Source organism: Rhipicephalus sanguineus, chromosome 9 (genome assembly GCF_013339695.2).
Source record: "Rhipicephalus sanguineus isolate Rsan-2018 chromosome 9, BIME_Rsan_1.4, whole genome shotgun sequence".
Lineage (NCBI taxonomy): Eukaryota > Metazoa > Arthropoda > Arachnida > Ixodida > Ixodidae > Rhipicephalus > Rhipicephalus sanguineus.
In genome coordinates this window covers 140,704,858-140,732,694 of record NC_051184.2, presented here as the reverse complement: position 1 = coordinate 140,732,694, position 27,837 = coordinate 140,704,858, and the positions used below count along the sequence as shown (strand labels likewise).

Below are 27,837 nucleotides of genomic sequence, written 5' to 3'. Positions count from 1 at the left end.
ACTTCAGCTACCGCAAGGATTAAATCATGATCATGGGCGTTAGTCGTCGGTACGGAGATGTGCCACTAGGCGTCAACGTGAGTGAGGGGCGTCCACATCAAGCGGTGCTATATCTGCCAAGCAACAATATACATTGTACAAGCTGTCATATACCAATGTACTATAAACAATAAACTACTTCTGTTACGACACGTTTCACTTTCGTGTTATACCGTATCCTATGATGGAGAGATCAGCCATCATTTTTTTGCATCTTCCTCGATTTTTCGCTCACAGCCAACCAACGCCGACACCGGAATTTCTGTGAAACGAGCTCTTTAACGATATCGCGTTAATAAAGAGAAACAAGGAAGGAATCAGCCAGCGCCGTTGTTGGATCCTGCCTTACGCCACTAGTGAAAGCTGCGCAAATGTTTATCTCATTTGTTATGGGTGAGGCCTACAAAACAGCTACGGAGAAGTTAGGATCATTCGAACACTGATAGGCGGGCAAGTAAAACTCGAGAACTAGCGTATGACCTTGATTTCTACTTGTTAAGGCGATAGCGTTAGAGAGCTCGTTTCGCAGGAATTCCAGTGTTGGCGTCGGTCTCGGTTTCAGTGTCTGCGTCGTTATTTGTGAGAACAAAGTCGCACTTTCGCCGCAAGGGCGAAGAAATGAATGGGATATACTCGGCGACAACTTATCTTGACAAGGGAGCGAAGGCTACGGAGGCGGAGCTTCCGCAAATTCGTGTTGTTCGGCAAGTAATGTGGCAGCTTGCGGCTGATTTCACTTTTGCTCGCTCGCATCGCTAACGCGTTTAGAAAAGCATACACACGAAAAATGTGAATGGGAGAGACATTTCCATCGTTCAGTGTACATTTTAATCTCACATCACTAGTATATCTTTCCTGGAGAGCTAAACAACGCGTTTGCGGCCGCACACTGTTCCACTACGTCACGGACGCCATGCTTACTTTGGAAAAGGGGCATGGTGAAAAGGTGTTGCTGTCTAGAAAATGGAAAGAACAGGAAGGCATTCTTGCAAAGTGAACAATAACTGTATTTTACCTACGACTTCCCGCCACTGCTTGAGTCTCATAATAAATAAAGCAGCATTTATTTCAGCAAGGCAAATGGGAGAATTATCAGTAAACTTAAGTACTATTTTTTGGCGGGGGAGCAAGCATGCGTTTCGGTTGCGTAGCCTCCACAGTGCTGCCAAGAAAATTTGTTGCCGATTATACCAAGAAATTAGAATGTCACACGAAGAGCGACAGGCAGGTCGATACTTGCAGCGCAGTGCTGAAGCACTAAGAAGGACGCCCGAAATGAACGTACAGGCATACACAGGATAAGCGAGAACTAACATCTCTCACAGTTGTTACGTGTTTGTGCTTGAGCAACGCACTGCAAGTGTCGACAATGCTTGTGTTTGTTTCTTCAAAATTATGGCACATACCCACTCTAGCCGACTGGATAAGACTGCGTGTCGACAATGAATAATCAGACGCTCTTAGATATATCATTTAAATGCAAAAGCATTTCTTAGCGAACCTCAGTCACTTTGGCCGTTTCTTTCTATCTATCTATCTATCTATCTATCTATCTATCTATCTATCTATCTATCTATCTATCTATCTATCTATCTATCTATCTATCTATCTATCTATCTATCTATCTATCTATCTATCTATCTATCTATCCGCCTACGTCTGGCAGCTCTCCTGGTCGTCTCCATAACTTCTAATATACGAAAATTGGCATAGCAGGGGATCAGTGTATGACGAACACAATTGACTGATTGTGACATGAAAAAATTTGGCAGATCTCACGTACCGTTGGAATGGATGTTATGCGAAGCATGCGCGGAATGGTGACTATACAGTAATTTTTCACATTGAGCGGAACGCTATGGAATGACGCTAGAGAAATATGGAAGTGCTATACGCACACTCATATGTTGAAGAGTCGCATATCTATTATATAACCAGTTGTTTACAGTTGTGTAACGATGGCAACAGCAGCATGGCTGTTACCAACACCAGACGCAGTAAGCTGATATGTAGTGCTTTTATTCTTCAATACTGGATAGCGCGAATCCGAACAGGACATAGAAGGAACACAGATGCACAGGACAGGCGTTACTCGCAACTGAGCTTTATTCAGGCAAGTTTCCCTAGATATATACACAGCCGAGTGGCACGCGCAGGCGCACTGCACGTAGGTTACAGTCACAGTTACAGTTGTTATGCTTATACTTGTCCGTTATTACGGAGAACGCACGCACGTTTCACAAACCCGTGTGTATGTGTAGAAGGGGTTCTTGACAGTTCTTGAACAAGGTCATCGTCACCGTGATCAGTGTGCACCAGCAGCTGGACCGGACTCGTTATTCGGATCCGTTCGTGATCGCGGTTATGAGGAGGCAAGTGTAGTGAAGTACGAGGTGTAGTGCAGCTGGTGGAAATCGTGGATGCCTCTTACGATGAAATGATCTATGATGCCTCCTATCGTGGACGTGGCAGCGAGGTCTTTTGATGTTATCTCCACGTGCTATCCATCTATCACGAACTATAAGGACCAAGCGTTGTTGGGTCTTGATAAATGAATATTGAAGTCACCTTATTGATGAGAGGCCTGGTTCTCTCAGCAGATTTATTGTAGGAAGCACTGACGCCAGTTTTTGAGTAATCCACGTGATCCACGTTGCGGACCACGTGGACGAGTGGATAGTAGTTGAGCGTCTTCCAGGGTGTTCTGTGTTCAGTTTCCTCGCTTTCCTTGTGTCCGCCGCTGTGGTGTAGCGGTTAAGGTGCTTGGCTGCTGACCCGAAGGTCGCCGGTTCGATCCCGGCCGCGGCGGTCACATTTCGATGGAGGCAAAATGCTAGATGCCCGTGTTCTGTGCGATGTCGGTACACCTTAAAGAATACCCGGTGGTCAAACTTTCCGGAGCCCTTCGCTACGGCGTCTCCCATATCATATCGTGGTTTTCGGATATAAAACCCTAACAACTATTATTATCACTTTCTTTTCGTGTCAATGTGTGTGTTCGCGGTTACTGTGTTGGGTGAGACTCTGTATCGCCTGTGGCACATACCCGCATAACATTAACTCTGGTTTACGGGTATGTGCCATACGTGACTGAGAGAAAGGGTTTCATGACGTACGCGACACGTATTCTGCGTTACTCATGTCATCATCAGTGAATCGTGTTCGTCATGCATTGATGCTCTGCTGTGCCAATTTTGGTATATTACAAGTTATGGAGACGACCAGGAGAGCGCCCAGACGTAGGCGGCTAGATAGATAGATACGTAGATAGAAACGCCCAAAGTGCCTGAGGTTCGCTAAGAAATGCTCCGGATTTAATAACGCAAAATACCCGTCGCGTACATCATGAAACCCTTTCTCTCAGTCACGTGTGGCACATACCCACATGCGGGTATGTGCCACAGGTGATGCAGCGTCTCAACCAACACACTAATCGCGAACACACACACTGGCACGCAAGGAAAGTGATAATTATAATAACTGTTGTAGTTTTATGTCCCAAAACCACGATCTGATTATGAGAGACGCCGTAGCGAAGGGCTCCGGAAATTTTGATCATCTGGTATTCTTAAATGTGTTCCGAGATCGCACAGTACACGGTCATCTAGCAGTTTGCCTCTATAGAAATTCAACCGGCGCGGCCGGGATCGAACCCAGGACCTTCGAGTCAGCAGCCGAGCACCGTAACCGCTACATCACCACGGCGGACGCATGGAAATTGAGGAAGCTGAAGACAGAGCACCCCTGGAAGACCCTCAGCTACTATCCAGTCGTCCACGTGGTCTGCAACGTGGACCACGTGGATTACGCAAAAACAGGGGTCAATGTTTCCTACAATAAATCTACCGAGAGTACCAGGCCTCTCATCATTACTGGTGACTTCAACACTGATTTAGAAAGACCCAACAATGCCTGGTCCTTATCCTGCATGAAAGACGGCTTGGATGTGGACAGGGCATCAACATACCTAGCTGCCACGTCCAGGAGAGAAGGCATCACAGATCATTTCATCGTAAGAGGCATTCAGGGTTTCCACCAGCTTTACTATACCTCGCACTTCACTGCACTTAGACCCTTCGTAACCGCATTTACGAACGGATCTGATTAACAAGTCCGGTCCAGCTGCTGGTGCTCACTGATCACAGTGATGATGACCTTGTTCAAAAACTGTCAAGAACCCCTACCACACATGCACACGGGTACGTGAAACGTGCGTGCGTTCTCCGTCATAACAGACAAGTGCAAGCATAACAACTGTAACAAATGCAACTGTGACTGTAACGTACGTGCAGTGCGCCTGCGCGTGCCACTCGGCTGTGTATATATCTAATGAAACTTTCCTGAATGAAGCGTAGTTGCGTGTAGCGCCTCTCCTATGCATCTGTGTTCCTTCTTTATCCTGTTCGAATTCGCGCTATCCAGTATTGATTATAAGCACTACATATCAGCATACCGCGTCTGGTGTTTGTAACACACATGTTGCTGTTGGCATCGTTACGCAACTGTAAACTGGTTACATATTACATATCCGACTCTTCAACATATGAGTGTGTGTATACCACTTCCACATTTCTCCAGCGTCATTCTGTAACGTTTCGTTCAATGTGAAAAATTACGCCAAAGTCACCATCCCGCGCATGCTTCACATAACATCGGTTCCCACGGTACGTGGGACCTACCGAATTTTTTGTTTTAAACCGCGATGCGTTGAGTGACCCGTCTGCGTCTCCTGTCGCACGGAGGCGCCTGACGCAAGATGTGCCCGGTGTTCTTTTTTTTCGTTCCACATCACGACGGGGTACAGAAAGGGGCCACTTTTTCGTGCGCGTCTCAAGGACAGTTCTCGAAGTGAATAAAATGTCGGAGCATTGAGTGATAGAAAACACGTTCAAGCTCCTCCGAGATCTGCGTACCACCAGCGGTAAATGGTGAACATAACTAGCTCGCCGTTATTTCGCCGTTTCACACATGGCGTTGTCTAACTCAGCACGCTGGGGAGCGAGGGGTCGCTGTTTCGAATCGCCGGTCGGGTATTTGAGTTTCTTTTCTTGTGCTTTATTTTTGTTTGTGCCTTATATATATATATATATATATATACATACATGGATATAGATATACGGGACATGACGGCGACGGCAATGGCGAAAATCCGCCGTGAGTGTCCACAAAATTGCTATCGCAGTAAATGTCAGCGTTAAATGTAAACATTTCGACAGAAGTCTGTCTGGCTGGGTAGAAGAATTAAGAAGTTGAAATACCTCCAGCCACAAATTCTTGGAGGAAACCTGACGTTTCGAGACCGGCTTGGTCTCTTCTTCAGGGGTGACTGTGCTGATCAGGGGGGCTTCATCGCAGCTTGTTTTTGGCTCCGCCTTTCTCTTTCCCTCACATTCCGGAGGCCGTGCACGTAGATCGGAGGCATTGTTCCGAGGGACCGGTTCACATTCGCAGGTGTGTTCTGGATGTGCCACGACTCGAGTAAGAGCCTCCTTCCCAGATTCCTTTCCGTTTCTATGATGGAAGCGCCCTCGAAGTCAATTTTGTGGTCGTGCTTCTCGCAATGCTCTGCAAGGGCACTGCGTTGCATTTCCATCTTTCTGACGTCGTTTTTGTGTTGGCGCATTCTTTCCAGGAAGCACTTACTCTCGCCTATGTAGCTCGCTGGACAGTCAGCACATGACACTTTGTAGACCACGCCCTGGTGTTGCTCCCCGGGATGGTCGATCTTTCGGCCGCGGTAGTAAGCGAGCGAGCGTTGAGGCCGGCTTGTGAACCACCGTGACCCCAGCTTTTCCGAGAACCCTGGCGAGCTGTTCGCTAGTTCCCGGAACATACGGGATGACGACTCGTTGGGCTGGTTTCTTCGATACCATTGTATCCGGTGGGGTGGCCAGCGTGGGAGGAGGGTCGCGTGTGTCGTTCGCAGGTGCGTCTCCGCGGTGGGGAAGCTGATCTCTCGGCATGCGGCGTGCCACACGGCGGATGAAAGCTGTCGTGTATCCGTTCTTTCTTAACTCGGCCACGATCCTCTCTTCTTCTCTCTTTCTCTCTCCTTCTGATGTGCAAATGGCTCTTGCTCGTGAAAAGAGTGCCGACACCACGGAAGCTTTGTGGGCAGTGGGGTGACTCGAGGTGAAATGCAAATACCTGCCGGTGTGCGTTGGTTTTCTGTACACCGAGAAGGTCATGCGTTCGCCTTGTCGTCGTACTAAAACATCGAGGAACGGTAGCGCTCCGTCTTGTTCTCTTTCCACCGTAAACTGGATTGCTTGGTCGACGGAGTTAAGATGTTCGAGGAAGCTGTCTACCGCTGTTCTCTTTATGATGCAGAAGCAGTCGTCCACATACCTCACAAATACTTTCGGCCTTTCAATAAAGGAACGCAGTGCCGCCTCTTCTACGTGCTCCATTGCGAGGTTCGCAGCTGTAACGGAGACGGCTGCTCCCATCGCGGTCCCGTTGGCCTGTCTGTAGAAGTCCCCGTTGACACTAAAGTATGTTCCCTTGAGGCAGTACTCCAGTAGGCGGCACAGCTCATCGGTGCTCAGGCAGGTTCTTTCACTCAGGAGTTCGTCGTCATTCAAAGCTGCCCGTGCGCAAGACACCGCTAGTGTTATGGGCACGCTGGTGAACAGGGACACGACGTCGAACGAGACGAGGCACTCATCACTGCTCACGGTCACTTCCTTCATGCGCTCCACGAAGTGGCTGGCGTTGCGTATGTGGGTTGGTGTTTTTCCCACGAGCGGCGCAAGAGTCCGGTGGAGATATTGGGACAGCGCACGGAGTGGAGAAGATGTAAAATCCACGACCGGACGGAGCGGGATGGTGGGCTTATGGATCTTTGGAAGCCCGTAAAATCCTGGTGCAGAGCCGTTCCTGCAGATGAGCTGGAGATAGATGGCTCTTGCCTCTTGGTGTCCTTTGAAGATATCCGCCAGAAGCTTGTTTAGTTCCCTTTGGACTCTTGGTGTGGGGTCTTTCGTCAGCTTTTCATAGGCCGGGCTTTGGAGCAAATCCTGAACTTTGTCGTCGTACACCTCCCTATCAAGCAGGACCATCGCGTTGCCTTTGTCGGCCGGGAGGATGACAATCTTTTCATCCTTTCGGAGCGCACGGATCGCATTGCTCTCCTCTCTCGACAGGTTGTGCTCACGGTGTTTCCCTATTCTTGATAGTACACCGATGGCCTTGAGACGGATGTTCTCTCGAATTCCACTGTCGAGTCTCCTGATGCCTTCCTCGGCAGCCGCAATGATCTTTGGTAGTGGCGGACACGTCGTGGTCGTGTTAAAATTGTGTCCCTTTGCCAGCACGTCGTGCTCGGTCGGGGAGAGTTGTCTGGAGGACAAGTTGACGACGAAATTTTCGTTGACCGGACTGCGGTGGCGTTTCCCTTGAAGCGTCGCAAGCTTGCCTTTGTGAGCTGCTTGTTGCTTCTGAGCTGTTGTTGCAGCCACATCCCGCGCGAATTCTTCCAACGACGGAAAGATGTTGGGCAGTCGATGTTGTAGCTGTCGTCGAAGGAAGAACAGGTCTAATTCCTTCTTCATGATCACGTTGTGGCACTCATGGATTCGGTCTTTGAGCAGGCGTCGTTCAGCTTGTGCGACGATCTTGTTGCCCTCCGCCGTGTGCACCATGCGTTTAAGTTGAAGGCTTCGCGGTATTGCGTTCATCTCCCGGCAGGTCTTCGAGAAGTCGAGATGAGTCCGATAGGTCGTGATGCCTCGTGCTACGTTCACGTAACGCTTTGCGAGAAGAGCTGCCTCTTGACCAAAGTCAGTGCGTAAAGACTTAAATGTAAACATTTCGACAGAAGTCTGTCTGGCTGGGTAGAAGAATTAAGAAGTTGAAATACCTCCAGCCACAAATTCTTGGAGGAAACCCGACGTTTCGAGACCGGCTTGGTCTCTTCTTCAGGGGTGACTGTGCTGATCAGGGGGCTTCGTCGCAGCTTGTTTTTGGCTCCGCCTTTCTCTTTCCCTCACATTCCGGAGGCCGTGCACGTAGATCGGAGGCATTGTTCCGAGGGACCGGTTCACATTCGCAGGTGTGTTCTGGATGTGCCACGACTCGAGTAAGAGCCTCCTTCCCAGATTCCTTTCCGTATCTATGATGGAAGCGCCCTCGAAGTCAATTTTGTGGTCGTGCTTCTCGCAATGCTCTGCAAGGGCACTGCGTTGCATTTCCATCTTTCTGACGTCGTTTTTGTGTTGGCGCATTCTTTCCAGGAAGCACTTACTCTCGCCTATGTAGCTCGCTGGACAGTCAGCACATGACACTTTGTAGACCACGCCCTGGTGTTGCTCCCGGGATGGTCGATCTTTCGGCCGCGGTAGTAAGCGAGCGAGCGTTGAGGCCGGCTTGTGAACCACCGTGACCCCAGCTTTTCCGAGAACCCTGGCGAGCTGTTCGCTAGTTCCCGGAATCTGGGAATCTGGGAAGGAGGAATCTGGGAAGGAGGCTCTTACTCGAGTCGTGGCACATCCAGAACACACCTGCGAATGTGAACCGGTCCCTCGGAACAATGCCTCCGATCTACGTGCACGGCCTCCGGAATGTGAGGGAAAGAGAAAGGCGGAGCCAAAAACAAGCTGCGACGAAGCCCCCCTGATCAGCACAGTCACCCCTGAAGAAGAGACCAAGCCGGTCTCGAAACGTCGGGTTTCCTCCAAGAATTTGTGGCTGGAGGTATTTCAACTTCTTAATGTCAGCGTTGTCTGTCAGCGAAAATTCGAGACAGATTCAAATAAAGAAAATAAAAATTTGCGATTTGAGTGGGAATTTAACCCCTAATAATAATTGGTGTCGTATAACGTCCCAAACTGACGATATGATAATGAGAGACGCCTTAGCGGAGGACACCGGTAATTTTGACCACCTGGTGTTCTTTAAAGTGCACCTAAGTCTAAGTACACGGGCCTCAAACATTCTCGCCTCGATCGAAAATGCGGCCGTCGCGGTGGTGGGTGTCAAACGCAGGACATCTACGTGACAAGCAGGTGTTCTACTACAAAGCCACGCTCGTGTTAGAAATCGTTTCGCTAAAAACAAAACAAAATTCACGCTATATGAATCTCATACAGCGCGAGGAATGTCCTTAGCGCATGTAATATTGCGTGGCAGAAGCGTAAAATAAGACCAGATGTCAGAACATGTGAATTGCACAAAGAGTGAATGTTAGAAAGGTCTGTCCATTGCAATGCTCTCAGAGATAATTAATCGTCATCATCAGCAGCAATGGTAGCAACAGCAGATCCGTTGCTTCGCGTGTTATCTTATGGACGCGCTCATGGCACTTCAGAAATTCACAAAGGAAGAATTGTGGTCTAGTGGGCACTTTGCAACTGTATTTGTAGTAGTCATTCTTGTACAGCTTGAAAAGGCCAATGTAACTTGAAAATGCCAATGTCGAAGTTTGAAAAGGACAATCTCCAATGAGAAACGAAGCGAGGCTAGCGACCGAGAAGGCGATGCAAAAGGGGCCCGATTACGCTATCCCGTTCTACTCTTGAGGCGAAGCTCAAGCGTTCTCGAATTTGTCTTTTTTTTCAATAAAAAGAACAAAGCCTTATTTGTTGGGATGCTCGAAATAACCAAATTTACACGCACTCGAGCCTAGCTACGTGATCCTGTGGTATCGGGAGCACACGATCTCAGACAATGCCGAAGCATACAACCCGCAAAATATTCTCATGTTGAAACTTTTTTAGCGCGCACAAAAGACGGAGGACACAGAAAAAAGGTACAAAACGAGCGCTTACTCACAACTGATTTATTTTTTGAAAGCGACTAAACATATAAGCACAAATAATCATCACAAAGTATGCGCGGAGCAAGTCATGAGGCATATTAGGAGATTACAACAAGTTACCCATAGTTCAAAAAAGACATTTCTTTATCAGTATGCGCCACCGATGGTTGACTGATACACTTTATCCCACACCTACTTATATGGAAAGCTTCCGTGACTTCACGTGTAAGTTTATCATTATGAGCAAACAAAATGTCCGTCTCAATGAAAACAGGATTACAATGACATGATTTGCAATGATTGGACAAGTGCGAAAAAGTCACTTTTCCCAAAGAACGTTTATGTTCTTTTAGACGTGTATTGATGCAGCGACCTGTTTGTCCGATATACATATTTCCACAAGTTAACGGTATCCAATAAACAACCCCTTTTCTGCACCTTATGAACATGGAGCCTTCCTTCAGCCCACAACTACATTTTTTCATTCTAAAAAGACAGGGCGTGCAAACATGGACACAAGAAAGAAGTCAGGACACCACAAACGCCGACTAAACAACTGATGAGACGCACAACGGCTGAAAAGAATGAAGGCACGAAAACTTATCTGCGCATGCCCATCCAACAGGCGAACCTATCAATCCGGCACGCGTGGCGGTCTACGTGGAAGATAACTGTTAAGGCATTTGATTTCATCTTTATGAAAGTTAATCGAGGGTTGGCTCACGCATGCGCTACCACTATTCTCGATATGCCATGCTTCAATCATCAGGCGCGTTTCTTCATTTCTATGCCGGTACAACACTGCGCATTCATCAAATTTTGGCGTGCACTTACAATCTCGACAATGTAAGGATAGATTAGAAGGTTTTCTCCTTTTCTCTTTTACGTTAAACTTTTTGGCAACTGCCTGGCACAACTGTTGCACTTTTATAGGAGCTCTGAAAACAACATCAATGTCATACCTGCTGCCAACATTCTTCAAGGCGTGAGAAAAATGATGAACGTAGGGCACAACTGCAGAGCGCTTTTTGACCCTGTTCAGGCTGTTTCTTGAAGATGAATGCACACCCTTTACTATGCGTATCAGTTTATCAACCGCTGTGGTGATAACAAGTTCAGGGAAACTCGCTGACGTTAACCTACCTACTTGTTTAGAAAAGCTATCTTTCCTTAAGTGAGCGCAGGACTTCACTATAGCCCCTTTTAGGCACGACACTGCTATTCCGTTTTTTTACGATTTTTGAATGCCGTGACTTGTAGTGGCGTAAGGGTTTTTCTGATCTAGGGCTGTACATCCAGCACATGTGGTTAGGTGAAAGTCGCAATGATAGGTCTACAAACTGTAGTTGTTTTTCTTTTGCTATCTCATGGGTGAACTTGAGACCCAAGCCACATTCATGAAACATTTTTGATTCATTCACATTGTTAGGCCCATAATGAGCCCCATCAAATATAACAAAGAAATAATCAACCACACGGAAGATTCTTTTTGCCAGACCGTGTACAGCACGATGAATTTTCTGGTCCACTCGTGCTAGAAAAATATTACTTAGTAAAGGTGCTACCCTCGAACCTATACATATGCCAGATTTTTGCACAAACATTTCTCCATTCCACCCGACAAAAGTAGAATGCAGGTAAAACAGTAGTATTTTCATTAAACTTTCTACTGAAATTCCGCATTCGCTCCTAAACTTGATTTCATAATTATCTTCACAAATGCACAGTTTTACATTTTTCAGCAACTGTGGGTGCGGAATTGAGTAAAATAAGTCTTCTACATCAATATAAAACGCCCCGCATCTCTTTGGGTTGTCTTCTCTAAAGTATTGTACAACCGCTTCGGAATTATTTATAACTAGCGGGTCATAGATTTTCAATGGGGAAAGCTGTTGCTGGATAAAGCATGCGGCTTGCTTCTGCTAAGTGTACCTTTCAGTGACAATCGCTCGGAAAAACTCTCCAGTCTTATGCGTTTTGCATGAAAAAATCACTTCAAGATGAAGGCCCTTGGCTTTCTTGACTGAAGTGCAAAGGCTTTCCAAATTAAGGGAAGATAATAGCGCAATGGCACGCTGTTTTTCTTTCGCCGGCTTAACTTGAACCTTCCTGAAATTCTTGTCGATAGCTTCACAGGAATTTTTACCGAACATTCCTTCTGGCAAAATCACGAAGCAACCTTCTTTGTCTGCGGTTAAAACACGTAATCCCCTACACGCCAAGTCTCTTGCTACCAGGTTAAGCTTATTAGGGCTTACACGCGCAGTTTTTACATTTGCAATAGCGTCTACACACTCGGAAACGCACCTTGCTCGCTCTTCTTCAGGAACCAGCCTAGAAACGGCTCTCGATGCTGCCAGCTTCGCAGGAGGGCACAACAACGGTTCCAAAGTGAACTTGGGCCTCAGCTGCCGAAGTTTGTTGTCCGCTTCGGGAATAAAATATTCCCCAAGCCGTACGACTCTTCCTTGAGGGTTAGGTGCCTTCTTAACGGTGGGCAAAACAGGCCTCACCGTGTTCCACAGGAAATCCGTAGTTCTGTCCGCTGTTTTGCACTAGTCCAGGAAAAGGCGCCGGCTAGCACCACCGTACTGAGTATTGCACACCACGCGCAGACAGAAAATTCATCGTGCTGTACATGGTCTGGCAAAAAGAGTCTTCCGTTTTGTTGATGATTTCTTGGTTATATTTGATGGGGCTGATTATTGGCCTAACACGGTGAATGTATTAAAAATGTTTCGTGAATATGGCTTGGGTCTCAAGCTCACCCATGAGATAGCAAAAGAAAAACAACTACAGTTTGTAGACCTATCATTGCGACTTTCACCTAACCACATGTGCTGGATGTACAGCCCTAGATCAGAAAAACCCTTACTCCTCTACAAGTCCCGGCATTCAAAAATCGTAAAAAACGGAATAGCAGTGTCGTGCCTAGAAGGGGCTATAGTGAAGTCCTGCGGTCACTTAGGGAAAGATAGCTTTTCTGAACAAGTAGGTAGGTTAACGTCAGCGAGTTTCCCTGAACTTGTTATCACCAGAGCGGTTGATAAACTGATACGCATAGTAAAGGGTGTGCATTCATCTTCAAGAAACAGCCTGAACAGGGTCAAAAAGCGCTCTGCAGTTGTGCCCTACGTTCATCATTTTTCTCACGCCTTGAAGAATGTTGGCAGCGGGTATGACATTGATGTTGTTTTCAGCGCTCCTATAAAAGTGCAACAGTTATGCCAGGCAGTTGCCAAAAAGTTTAACGTAAAAGAGAAAAAAATGCAGTTGTGGGCTGAAGGAAGGCTCCAAGTTCATAAGGTGCAGAAAAGGGGTTGTTTATCGGATACCGTTAACTTGTGGAAATGTGTATATCGGACAAACAGGTCGCTGCATGAATACACGTCTAAAAGAACTAAACGTTCTTTGGGACAAGTGACTTTTTCGCACTTGTCCAATCAGTGCAAATCATGCCATTGTAATCCTGTTTTCAGTGAGACGGACATTTTGTTTGCTCATAATGATAAACTTACACGTGAAGTCACGGAAGCTTTCCATATAAGTAGGTGTGGGATAAAGTGTATCAGTCAACCATCGGTGGCGCATACTGATATAAAAATGTCCTTTTTGAACTATGGGTAACCTGTTGTAATCTCCTAATATGCCTCATGACTTGCTCCGCGCATACTTTGTGATGATTATTTGTGCTTATATGTTTAGTCGCTTTCAAAAAATAAATCAATTGTGAGTAAGCGCTCGTTTTGTACCTTCTTTCTGTGTCCTCCGTCTTTTGTGCGCGCTAAAAATGTTTCAACATGAATTCATACCAACTCGCCCAGCTGTCAGTTTTACCGCAAAGTGTTCCCATAATCAGCCATATCGCAAATGTGCATGGGATGATCATAGTCGGTTCTGCCGACATAGGAAGCGGCTGGGCATCGGGAGCTGCGGGAACATCCCGTCTTGCAATGGCTTTTCAGGACAACGAGACCGTGCGGGTGTTTCGAACGGTCGATATATCGAAGCAGGTTGGTCTAATGCAGACCCTATACATGGAGGGAGTGTCTCCGGCGTACGAGGCTGCCAGAAATAGCATGTGAAGGGGTTGCTTGTCGCCGTTCGATTGAATCGTGAGTACGGCTGCTCATTACGCCTGCCCAATTTCAATGCGCGGCTTTTCTTAACCGAACTTGAGTCCACGCTATCATCCTTATCTCTAGAAGAGCATGTGTGCATCATAGGCGACGTCAACATTGACCTTTTGCGTCCCACTGTAGGCCTCGTTGCTGATTATCTAGACAGCCTTTCAAAATGGGGCTTAGAGAGCCGAATAAATCAAGCGACTCCTGAGGAATTTTTGGCTGGCAGGCTCGTCAGGTCATGCATTGACCACGTTTTCGTGCGTGCGCAGAACCTGCTCACAAAAACCGCAATAGTACAAACGAAGCTAGCTGACCGTTACTTTGTTTGCGGCTCAATCAGCTGTCCACATACGACGACGATACCAACCAATACAAATAAACCAATATCGGTGCTAGATCAAAAAAAATTTGATAGACTGGTAGCTCATTATGACTGGAATTCTTTTTTGTCAATAATAGCTCCTGGTGATCTCTATGATAAAGTCGTAGAAGCGTTCATAAATTTAAAAGAAAGTGCTACGCGAACGATACATATTAAACAACGTAACTTGGATAATAAGTGGATGTCAACACATTTACTCGCGGCAATAAAAGAAAAGGACTTGCTTTGGACACAATGTAGGCGTTATCCTAACTGTTCAGACTTGCGGGTCAAATTTAAGCAAAGCAGAAATAAGGTTAATGCTATGATTCGCTCGGCTAAACGAACACATTTCCGAGCTAAATTTAAGAATGCCAGTAACAGCAGTAAAGAAACATGGGCGTTAATTAACGCCTTTAGAGGCTTTAACACTCGCGTCCTTATTTTGAATAACTTTTTTTCGAGTCAAGCCAACAGCGCACAGGAGATTGCTGACAAATTTAACAGTTTTTTCTCCCGAACAATTAAAAACACAAATTCCCAGGTAGGCCCATGTACTTTAGGTCACAGTGTTAGAGAATCGGCTTATCTGCCTTCTATCCCACAAGAGGACTTACGCTCTGTCATTTTCAGTTTAAAGTGTAACAAATCTGCTGGTATCGATGGTATTTCTATTACTGACTTGCGCCATCCATTTGAATAGACCCATGAAGTTCTGCTAGCACTACTTAATCGCATTATTTCTAGTGGAGCAATTCCCATAAACTTGAAAACAGCAGTAGTTATACCTTTACACAAAAACGGTACGCGTTATAAAATTGAAAACTATCGTCCAATATCAATTCTGCCTTCTATAGCGCAAATACTAGAAAAGCATTTACTGTTAACGATGACAAGCTTTCTCGACCGCCACAACATTTTATCACCCTGTCAGTATGGGTTTCGGCAGGGGAAAAGCACTCAGACGCTATTGGAAGACTTCTCTGATCAGTTGAACGCAGCGTTCGTAACAACAAGGTTGCCTGTGCGCTACTTCTTGACTGCAGCAAGGCTTTCGACAGTGTCCATCATACCTTGCTATTGGATAAACTTTTTCAATTAGGATTTAGGGGTGCTTTCTGGTCCTTGTTGGCACATTTCCTCCAAGACAGGCGTCAACTAGTATCCGTTGGGCAATCTCGTAGCGCGTTCCAAGCAATCAATACCGGCGTTCCACAAGGATCGATTCTTAGTCCGCTGCTATTCAATGTATTTGTAAATGACCTTCACAGCGCGATACCGGTTTCTCTATATCAATACGCCGACGACACTGTGATCTTGACGTCTGCTAACAACTTCTATGAGGCGATTACTCTTCTGCAGTCAGATGCCACTAAAGCCATGGATTGGTTTCGTGACAACCTTATTAATATAAATGTGTCTAAAACTAATTTAATCTGCTTCCATAATCCGTTGAAGAAAGTAACCCTTGACTATCCTTTCATTTTGCATTGTTCGAATTGTTCATCCTGCTCTTGTAGGCCATTACAGTATTCATCTGTTGTGAAGTACCTTGGCTTATACATTGATAGCGACCTTTCCTGGAATAGTCATCTTGCCTACGTTTGCAAAAGACTTCGCGCTGTGTCTTGTCTACTATATAATATAAGATACTACATGCCGTTTTCAGTACGTAAAATGATAACACAGGCTTTACGCTACAGTATACTGCGTTATGGAATAACCATTTACGGGCACTGTGCTCTCCGATGGCACAATAGATTAAACAGAATATTACGTTCGATCTTAAAAAATATTTCTTATGACCTGAACATGAACTCAGAGAGAGACATTTTCAAAATGCTCTTAATGCCGAACTTCAATGATCTCTTAATTCAAACGGTTGTTTTAAAACATTTCTGGTCCAAAGAATTCCTGGTTCTATATGTCACTTCCCGTTCTCTAAGGCCCAAAGTTCGTTACTGGAGACCGCGGTGTTCAACAAGGTATGGAACTAGAATACGAGCCCATTATGTTCCAACTTATTTCAATGTGCTACCCCCAGCATTTTCCGCATAAAAACAAGATACAAAAAAAGAAACTGCTACGGCGTATCTGTCGATAATTTTAATGCATGTTATGTCTGGTGTTATCTCATTTGTACTCATTTGCAAGCATGCTACTGAACAGTCATCTAGTGTGGTACCTTGCTTAAGAAACTTTCGCTGTATTTATGTTTTTTGTTCACTCTCAATTTCTGTAATTGTTATATATTGCTAATAACTATCGCTTGTATGCCCTGTTGCTGCTAATCTAATGTGCACGTTGTTTTTTTTTTGTCCTATCATCGCTCTTATGCCATGTACTACAACCTTGGAACGCGTTCGGTTTGTTTCGCTGTCTGCCAGGCTCTGCCACTCAAGCCACCAATTGGCTTTGGCAGGCCTAGCCACATGTACTGCTTTATTTGAAGAAATAAAAGGCACTATTATTATTATTATTATTATTATTATTATTATTATTATTAATATTATTATTATTATTATTACGGTTGTGGCATATTACATGCGTCCAGGTATCGTTCCTTCCATCTATTCTTTTCTACATTGCATAGCGCGCTACTTTTTTAGTCTAAAGAAGAATGAAAGAAGCTGAAATCCTACTCAATGTGACCTGGCTATTTTCTGTCGAAGAGGTGTCGTTACAATACTGGAACTCTGTTTTCCTGACACTTTGCACGTGCTGGGTTGGTTCATACAACTCTCTATGTACTGCACGAACGACCTCGCCTGGTGGCCCTCTCATCCTCCTTCCCCTCCTCCTCACACTCGGTTTCCTTTCCCATCGCCTTGTAGTCTTTCTCTATCTCTCTGTGTCTATTTCCGTCTATTTCTCTCTCTCTCCTTGTTTCCATATCTCCCTACTTCTCTCTCTCTTTCTCTCTGTCTCTCACTTCATATTGGTCGCGTTCCGTCGCCTATAGTAACGCAGTCATATGGTTCCCATAAATGCTTGTTCTGCTACCGTGCCTGGGTAGCTGATGGTCCCTATGACTTGTGTACTGGCAGAGACCAGGGGTCGTAAAAGCGTATGCGTCTTTAAGTGCCTGAATAAGCTCTTGGTCTCACTCTTGAAAGGAAGAAACCAAACCGGGAACTAGGCGCCCCAATCACAGAGGCTGAAGTTTACGACGCACCTCAATCGGCGCTAAAAAACACGGCGCCAGGGCCCAGACAATATAACCTATAGCACACTGTGATACATAGGCTGTCCGACTCTTGACCATCTCTCCGAGATATTCAACTCTCAATATTTGGAAACTGGAGAAGTGCTGAGAGAATCGAAAGACGCACACATTATCCTAGTCCCCAAACCCGCTAAAACCCCGTTACTAAATAGCCTACGCCCTATAGCTTTGACGTCCTGTCTGGGAAAATTGTTCGAACGAGTCATCCATCGCAGACTACAAACGTACATTGAAAAACAAACCCTTTTCCCCCGCACCATGATAGGTTTCAGAGAAGGTGCATCCACTCAAGGTGCCTTTTTGCTCCTGCGGGAGGAAGTGCTTAAGAACGTAGCAGCCGGAAATGAAAATCTAATTCTAGCGCTGAATCTGAAAGGCGCACTTGATAATGTGTCTCACAAGGCTATACTACGACGTCTGGAGGGTATAAATTGTGGTAAGCGTGTATTCATCTACATCCACAACCTCCTCACAGCAAGGACAGCAACGATAGGCCTATGAAGCATTCGGTAAAAAAATTCGAGATGTCCAATAAAGGAACCCCTTAAGGAGCAACACTTTTCAGCTACTTTTCCTTTCACTTTTCGACTTAGCAATGTTCTATCTGTGTGGTGACTAGATTAAATACGAGACCTAGGCTACGCCGTTAAGCAGACGATATTACTCTATGTACCTCTAAAGGCTCGCTCGGAAACAAAGAATGGGCATCGCGTAAAGCCGCTGACGTGGTGTCTACCCTTGCTTGCGAGAGCGGCCGGCATTGTGCACCCGAAAAATTCGAATTCATTCGTATACTGCCGCCATGCAATGGCAACAAAACACAAAACAAATCGTGAAGCTTTTCATTGACGGCCACCGCATACAAAAGGCATCCAAACTTAGGGTACCAGGCTTCCGATTACAGCAAACCTGGCGGGCCACGCAAACGATACGGGCTCTACGAAGCACTACCAACAAGGTAGCGCGAAGGATAGGTCGAATTACGTGTCATCAACAAGGAACGAATGAGGCAGATACCATCACGCTGGTGTAAGCCTAATAATTAGCAGAGTCACCTATAGTCTCCTTTATCACTCATTAAACAAAAGTGAAGATCACATGGGGACACAATAATTAGAACAGCTTACAAAACGGCTGTCAGTTTTCCTCAAAGCACATCAACAGAAAAATTACTTGCACTACGCATTGAAAATATCTGCAGTGAACTCTCTGTGGCTGTATCGTATCAGGCCCAAGAGCGCAAGCTACCTATCTTTGTTGAACTACACGTGCCCTTCTTTACTGTCTACTAAACTCCTCCCCCTTTTCCTCGTTTGGTATAAAAGACTGACGACAATAAACACAGGCGTTCACTACTGTCCTGACATGCGTGTTGGTTTCATTGAACGTGGCCCGGCTGATACATGGTGTCAGAAGTGCGGAAGGAAGCACCGTAACAAGTGCCTACACCACAGCCTTCCAGACACCGCAAGCATGGAGTACATCAAGCCACCGGAGCCTCTGGGCCTCTCAACCAACGGGGGAAGAACGTGGAAGCTCTTCCGGCAAAAATTTGATTTCTTTTTGGCAGCCACGGAGTGCACTGAAAAACCGAGGTCAGAGGCAGCAAAAACGGCCCTTTTCTTCAGCGTGGCTGGTGACGAGGCGCTTGAAGTGTACAACAACCTTACGTTCGATGAAGGCGAAGACAAGCAGGACTATGACACGGTGGTGGCCAAGCTCGAGAAATACTACGTCGAGCAAGAGAACACAATTCATGAGCGTTACGTCTTCCGGTCTCGACTACAGAGCGAAGCTGAACCCTTCGAACAGTTCCTCCGCGCATTGAAGAAGCAGGCGCAGTTTTGCAAGTATGGAACAATGATGGACGAGATGGTGCGCGACCAAATTGTGTTCGGTACATACTCGCCGAAGCTACGGGAGAAGTTGCTCAGGGACAAGGGCCTTACGTTCGACAAAGCCGTGGGTTTATGCAAGGCGGCGGAAACATCAGCACGTGAGAACTCGCTGTGGCGGAAGACTGACGGAGAGCTTCACGTCCTTGCAGCATTGTCGAGCCGAAGCTTCAAATGTTCCCGCTGCAGCCGGTCCCATGCCGCACGGCGCTGTCCAGCCTACGGGAAAACTTGCTACTTGTGCAAGGGGCGTAACCACTTTGCGTCATGCTGCCAATCAAGCGGAGTCATCTGCGAGGTAAAGGACGAGAGGAAGACGCCATACCAAAACGACGACTTTGATGTTTTGGACGTCACCATCGGAAACATTAGCAGTGACCGGGACTGGATCATGAAAGCAAATATTGCAGGCAAGGACATCGACTTCAAGATCGACACAGGGTCCCAAGCAAACTTGATGCCGCTGTCGCTTTTCCGAAAAATTCAAGCCGGCCCAGTGAAAGCAAGCAACGCGGTTCTACGATCGTATAACGGCGGCGTCATCAAACAGCTCGGCACATTTTCGTCGCACGTGACCATTGGTGACCGGAGCGTCTGCACAGACTTCTTCGTGATTAAGAAAGACCACGGCGCCCTCCTGGGTCTGAAAGCCGCGGAGGACCTGGGGCTGATCAAACGGAACGTTGATGCCGTAACAAACAAGAGCCCCTCCGCAATCGTCGATGGATTTCCGCAGCTGTTTCAAGGAAGAGGCCGTGTACAGCGTGAGTACAGGATCACCCTTCGCGAGAGTACTGTGCCCGTCATCCAGCCAGCCAGACGAGTGCCTTTGGCGCTGCGAGAACCTCTGCGCGCGGAACTACAGCGAATGGAAGCGGAAGGCATCATTCAAAAAGTCAGCAGCCCGACAGACTGGGTAAGCCCACTGGTCATCGTGCTTAAAAAGGACAGCAGGTTGCGGGTATGCATGGACCCGAGAAAAACTAATGAATGCCTTGAGAGAGAACATTATCAGATGCCGCGCCGAGAAGACATAGAAGCAGAGCTGGCAGGAGCGAAGATGTTTTCTCGGCTTGACGGGGCTAACGCCGGATTCCATCAGATACCACTGGACGAGCAATCTTCCAAAATATGCACCTTCGCAACTCCTTTTGGTCGTTATCGGTTTCTTCGACTGCCTTTTGGCATTTCATCGGCAAGCGAAGTTTTTTCAAAAAGTGCTCAACGAGCAATTTGATGGTTTGCCTGGCGTGCGTATATATGTCGACGACGTGCTCATTTGGGGTGCTACCCGGAAAGAACACGATGACAGGCTCAAAAGCGCACTACTAGCAGCAGCAAAAGCAGGACTGACATTCAACGCGTCAAAGTGCTTGTTCGGCGTTGAAGAAGTTTTGTTTCTTGGTGACATTATCAGCAGCAGGGGCATACGCCCTGAACCTGCTTTGGTCGAAGCTCTGCTGAAAATGCCGGCACCACAAGACAAACAAGCGGTACAGAGGCTCTTAGGCGTCGTCAACTACTTTTGCAAATATGTGCCGTCACTATCCCAGCGCACTTCTACTTTGCGTTCGCTGTTGAAGCATGATGTTGTTTTTGACTGGACACCGAATCATGAGAACGACTGGCAGGCTATATGCAGAGAGCTTAGCGAATCGCCACTTCTAGCAATTTTCGAACCAGGCAGAGAAACGAAAATAACGGCGGATGCCTCGCAGTACGGCGTCGGTTCGGCGCTGATGCAACGTCACGGGAGCGTCTGGAGACCTGTGGCTTACGCTTCAAGAGCTCTTAACGAATCCGAACAACGTTATTCACAAATAGAAAAAGAATCTCTGGCCTTAGTTTTTGGATGCGAAAAGTTTTATCACTTCGTATACGGTCATCCTTTCATTCTTGAAAGCGACCATCGCCCACTGCTTGACATATCAAAGAAGGCCATTGCTGACATGCCGCCAAGAGTACAGCGTTTCTTTTTGCGGTTATTGAAATATGATTACACCTTGACTTTTGTTCCCGGTAAACAGATGGTTTTGGCCGACATGCTTTCCCGGGCACCTGCTTCTGAAGACGGCGCTGCCTCTCCCACAAGTGACGTCGAAGTTTATGGAGTCGCAGTAGTATCGGCACTCGTGAGTGAAAAAACCATTTCAAGGCTTGCAAGTGAGACCGAACGTGACGTATACCTTCAGCAGGTACTTCACAATCTCGCGAATGGGTGTGCTGTGGAAGGTCCGCTGAAGGCAGTTGCTTCCGAACTCTCAGTGGTCAAAGGGATCCTTCTAAAAGGAACGAAGGTCGTGGTGCCAAGTAGCATGTAATTGGACATATTAAAGCGCGTTCATGCAGGGCATCTCGGCATTGGAAAATGCAAAGCCAGAGCAAGGCAGTTGGTATACTGGCCCAATATAAATTCTGATATAGAAAGCCTAGTTCGCAAGTGTTCAGTATGCCAGACTTATGCTTATAAGCAGCCGCCAGAACCACTAATCATGCGTCCAACACCGACACAAGCTAGGTATCGCGTGGATGTCGACTTGTTTCAGAATGGTGGGCAGCATTATCTCTGTGTCTGTGACTCAATGTCGAACTTCCCGGAAGTTGAACTATTACCCAGTACAACAGCCAGTTCCGTGATACAAAAATTGGGAGCCATATTTTCCCGTTATGGCATACCAATCGAAGTTTGCACAGACAATGGGCCCCAGTTTGCCAGTAGTGAGTCCAGGCTATTTGCTCAGCAATTCGATTTCCAGCACATCACATCCAGTCCAGAGTACCCTCAGTCAAACGGCCTTGCCGAGAAAGGTGTACAGATAATTAAGCGCATCTTGAAAAAGACAAAAGCGGCGAATGAGAACTTTTGGCTTGGCGTCTTGAATTACAGAACAAGTCCACTGGAGGATGGGCGATCACCAGCGGAGCTGCTGCAAGGAAGACGCCTGCGGACCCCCATACCGGACTTTGGACCCCTTGTTCACACGCAAGTAAGGAAGCGCAGGCAGAGCAAACACAACAGACGTGCACTTCCCAGCCTCAGGAGCAACGACACCGTTCGCATAAGGGGAAAGACATGGATAAGAAAAGCCAAGGTTCTTGGATCAGCGGGGCCTCGTTCCCTCCATGTGCGAACAGAAGACCGGAACATCCTGCGCCGCAATCGGCAGCACCTCTTGGCAACGAGCGAGCATTTTGAGGACACCTCCGACGAAGAAGATTACGACGAAGAGCAGGTACCTGCCTCTGTAGAATCTCCCACGTCCGGCTCGTCCACGACAGTGCCAGGTTGTCCGCAACCACCTTTGCAGCCAGTTCTACCGCAGCGAAGGTCTCAGCGTCAAGCACGTCGTCCGGATCGTCTGGGATACGATCAAAACTTTCAGCAGATAAGTCAACGACGTTGAAGGGGAAGATGTATCGTATCAGGCCCAAGAGCGCAAGCTACCTATCTTTGTTGAACTACACGTGCCCTTCTTTACTATCTACTAAACCCCTCCCCCTTTTCCTCGTTTGGTATAAAAGACTGACGACAATAAACACAGGCGTTCACTACTGTCCTGACATGCGTGTTGGTTTCATTGAACGTGGCCCGGCTGATACAGTGGCGACTTTGATATCGCGGGTAAAGAACTCGAGGAGCTTGATCCTTCGGACAGGGATCCCTCACACGTGGCCCCTATGTCGAGAAACAAGCACCTAGAGCGTCACGAGGGGACACGTGGGGCTCGCACAGCGTGGCCCTGGGCACTACTGCGTCGTCTGAACAGGGAGCATGTCTATTTAGTGGACGTCGCTTCGTACAGGCTACCAAACCCTCGGAGGAGACGTCATGACCGCCAAAACTTTGTCGCGGTGGTGCTTAACAAACACGGCGAAACGGTGAATGTGCTCTCGTTCAGAGACTCCTCAGTGACGGAGGCGGAAACAAGGCCTATCACGCTGGCCATAAATACGGCTGAACGTAGAGGACATGAAAGCACCATCGCCATGGACTCAACTAGGAGAAGCGTTCACAGCTTTTTATTACCTTCCTGCGACAGACGGGTCTGCTTAACACCTGGTTACATAACCCTATAATTCATGAGATGCTCAGGAGGAACAATTGCCGGGCAAGTATGCTACGCTAACCCCGTCTGCTGCAACACCACCACCCGCACCACCTCGTGTTATAACGTCCAGTCAGGAACTCTATATTATTTATATACCTCTTATAATCTATCTATCTATCTATCTATCTATCTATCTATCTATCTATCTATCTATCTATCTATCTATCTATCTATCTATCTATCTATCTATCTATCTATCTATCTATCTATCTATCTATCTAGCTAGCTAGCTAGCTAGCTAGCTAGCTAGCTAGCCGCCTACTACTTTGTGCTCTCCTGGTCGTTTCGTTAATGGGAGGTATGCTAAAATTGGTATCACATAACATGACTGTATGACGAACATGAATGACTGGTCAGACAAAGTCACAGTTGCGTGGCAAGGGCGAAAGGAATAAATGCGACAGCAAGAAATTGGAATGACACACGAAGAATGAGTAGCAGCTCGAAACCTGCAGCGCGCCGCTGAAACACAAAGAATGGGGCTCGAAAAGAGCGCACAGGTATACGCAGGACAAGCGCGAACTAACAACTGTCAAAGTTGTTACGTCTTTGTGTTTGAGCAGCGCGCAGCAAGTGTTGACTATGCAGAAGCTGACGCTATTAGGTATTTGTTTTTCTTTTAAATTGCGACGCGTGCAGTGACCCCTCTGCGTACCTGCCACGCGGTGGCGTCTGACGCAATGTGTGCACTGGGTTCTTTTTTTGTTTTCCCTCCACATCGCGAGTGAGTACAGAGAGGAGCCCCTTTTTCATACGCCTCTCAAGGGCAGTTTTCAATTTCAAAGAAAATGTAGGAGTGTTGCCGGGAGACAACTACAGACACACAGGTAGCCGAATGCGGTGATCTTTCGCCTCTGCTACACAGACTTTTACACAGCCGATGAGTTTAAAGCGTGCAGAGCCAGAGCGACGCTCCAGCACATGCTGTGGAAGTGTACCGGTAGAGAGCAGCAGTCCCCTACGAATCGGGTAGATATGGCAGTCTCGAGCCTGGAGGCGCTATGGGAGGCGGCTCTGCTCAGCCATCACCTTGCCGATCATCTGTGGGCCATCCGGCACGCACAGGAAGCCGCCCGGGTCCAAGGAGTCGAGGCCATCACCTAGGCCGGGGTGCTTGTAGCCCCACCCCACTCATTGACGCCGGGCATGTTTAATGAAGTTTTTACTCACTCACTGTGCCATAGAGGACACGCTCAAGCTCCTCCGAGATCTGCGTACCGCCACCCTTAAATGGTGTACATAAATAACTCGCCGTTATTATGCCAGCGGGTGCATGGCGCGTGGTAGAGTTGTCTAACGCGGCGCATTGCGAAGCGTTAGACAACTCTACCACGCGCTGGTCGCTGGTTCTAATTCTCCTAATTCTCCGGTCAGTTGCGTCGAAATCTTATTCATCTAGTTTATTTTGTTTTTGTGCCACTATATATATATATATATATATATATATATATATATATATATATATCTTTATATATATATATATATATATATATATATATATATAGGGGACATGACGGCGGGCGACGGCAACATAAAAAATAATTGATATCGCAATAACACAAAAATCATGACATGTGCGCCAAGATCGGTATGATGTAAAACGAGTCCACTGCTAAAGGGAACACTTGCATGCAGGGCGTGTCCTGATTTTGCTCTCCTGCAAAAGCATAGTCGGTTAGATTTGCTTAAGACCACTCGTGCTTGACAGTTATGGCTCCTTTTGAAAAATTATGAAAGGTGCTCAAAAGTGTTCCCTTTAACTGTGGACCGTAGTGTACATGTCATGGTCTTGATGCTCTTGTGGCCGTCTTCTTAAATTGATATATATCAAAATTGGTATGGTGTGACAAGAGTGCAAGGCGAACATAACTGACAGGTCCTAACGTGCAAATCTTTACACGTGTGTCATGTACATGATGATTTACATTACATGGTCTCGGTGCGCTTGCGGCTGTTTAATTAAATGTATATATATACCAAAATTGGTATGAAAAAAACAGTTCTGTATGACAAACATAAAGGACAGGTGGTAACATGAAAATCATGACATGCATGCCATGTAGCGCACAACTTGCATGCCGTGCTCATGGTGCACTTACGGCCGGTTTCCTGGCTTGATATACACCAAAACTGGTATTGGGTGACGTGACTGTATGATGAACATAAATGACAGGTGGTAGCATGACATGCATGTCATGCACGGCATAATTTGCATACCCCGCTAGTTGTGCGCCTGGGGCCGGTTTGCTAGCTTGATGTATACCAAAACTGGTATTGGGCGACGTGAATCTAAAAAGAACATAAATGACATGTGCTAACATGAATATAATGACGTGCTTATTATGTGCGGCATGATTTACATTCTACGCTCGCGGTGCATTTGCGGCCGGTACGATAGCTTGACACACACCAAAATCGGTATGGCGTGACGGGACTGTAAGGCGAATATAAAGGACAGTTAGTAACACGACAATCGTGACATGCATTTCATGTACAGTACGATTCACAAGCTACGCTCATTGTTGCGCCTGTGGCTGGTTCACTAGCTTGATATGGACCAAAACTGGTATTGTGTGACGTCACTGTACGACGAACACAAATGAAGGGTATTAGCATGAGAATTGCGGCATGCATGTCATGTAGGGCATGATTTTCATGCCACGCTCATAGTGCGATTGCGGCTGGTTCGCAACTTGATATACACCAATACTGGTATTACAGGACGTGTCTGTACGACAAACATAAATAACTGGTGGTAACATGAGAATCATGACATGCATGTCCTATAGGACATTATTTTCCTGCTTTTCTCCTCAATAAACGTTTTGACATAATTATCGCTCAAAACGACATGTATAAACATTTAAAGAGCAATTCTCCTGCGTGAAAGTGGATTACAAGCGAGGCGGCAGGACATCACACTGGGTTAGACGAGGATACATGCACGTAGTGCCGTCATATGGCAGGGGTAGTGGCTATAGCTTTCTGATTGCATTGATGTGCTCTAATTTCTTCGTTACAAACTTTACAAACTACGACACGTTATTAAGAAAAGCTAGGGCTATACGCAGCCAGCGTTGAGTGCTTTAGTGTCACTTAGTGGTGTGGAACATCAAGCGACTGACTTGTAGCCCATTCAGAGAGCACCATTTCTTGTCTGGTGCTGCCAGGCGTGTGTTGCTTCTCCGGTTTTAAACTCAGAGAAAGAGATAAAAAGGACAAACAGGAGCTAAGCCTAAGAGCTAGCCCATATGCCTAGCTCTCGCGTTCCTGTCAACCTTATTTATTTTTGCCAGCTTCACCGGCCGCATCATGATGAATATTTGCTCGAGTCAGGCCTTGGCTTTCGTGTGGTGATGGCTGTGGTTTGTCATGTAAGGGCTATCTCGCGGAAAGTTCACCAACTGCCCCCACCTCCCACCCCCTATCCCTGTGTTAGGAAAGCAGTCGTGGTAAAACAACGGTTATCGATAACAGCGCACGGAGATTGTGCAAAGCGTACGGCGGAAATTCGGGATGTCATGTCTGTCTTGAATGATGGGCTCGGCTTGTCCGTCGGGCTATTTGGCCGAAGCTGGGGGCATAGAATGCAAAGCACCCTCCGTTCTGGCCCACTTGCCATCCGTCACATTTATTTCTTACAGTGGCGGTGAACCCTCGCAACGGAGGCGGCATAATACCCGCGGCGCAGGAGGACATATCGAGGTCTCCTTGTCGAGGTGCGGGCGGGATCTGTAACCTGAAACGCATTAGCAATTCAGATTGGCAGCAGCAGACACCGGAGTAGGGCTGCTGTCCAGGTGTCTTCGGAATAAAGTTTTGGCGTCGGTCCTTGGAACGACCGGGGAAAGAACGTAAGCTTCCACTATGGATGCGACCTTTCCACTATCACTTTTGTCCCTCTTACCTCACGTATCTCTTGAAGTGCAGACACTCCCGGAAAATGCTCACAACAAAAAGCAATGACTGCGCTTCTATGCGCTAAAAAAAGCATCGCTGGTGGCAAATTGTGCAATAAAAAGTTGTGGAAGTGGCAGAAATTGAGAAAGTTAAACCGATCTAGACATATTGACTATTTAAAAATACACGCTCACAGATACAATGATGGAAAACAGCATGTAAACAAATCGAAGTATGTATACTGCGCGGTAGTAAACACGGACGACAAGAAGACACAAGGATCGAAGTATACATACTTCGATCATGAATCACCAACTCGCCCAATCATCCACCTTGATGTAAACAAACCCTCGCGTCCACCAGGTGGCGCTGTTTCTTGCGCCATTTTTAAATTGCTTCGAGCGTTCCCGCACGCTCGCCACT

The 27,837-nt window shown here is 46.8% G+C and overlaps 1 protein-coding gene across 1 annotated transcript; it reads left to right on the top strand.

Annotated features, from left to right (window-relative positions):
* The first annotated feature begins 18,937 nt into the window (after window positions 1-18,937).
* On the top strand, window positions 18,938-22,820 carry LOC125759873 (uncharacterized). The gene is made up of 2 exons (XM_049419310.1): window positions 18,938-19,870; window positions 22,446-22,820. The coding sequence occupies exons 1-2, from the start codon at window positions 18,984-18,986 to the stop codon at window positions 22,807-22,809; spliced, it is 1,251 nt and encodes a 416-aa protein (XP_049275267.1). The 5' UTR covers window positions 18,938-18,983; the 3' UTR covers window positions 22,810-22,820.
* The last annotated feature ends 5,017 nt before the right edge of the window (window positions 22,821-27,837 follow it).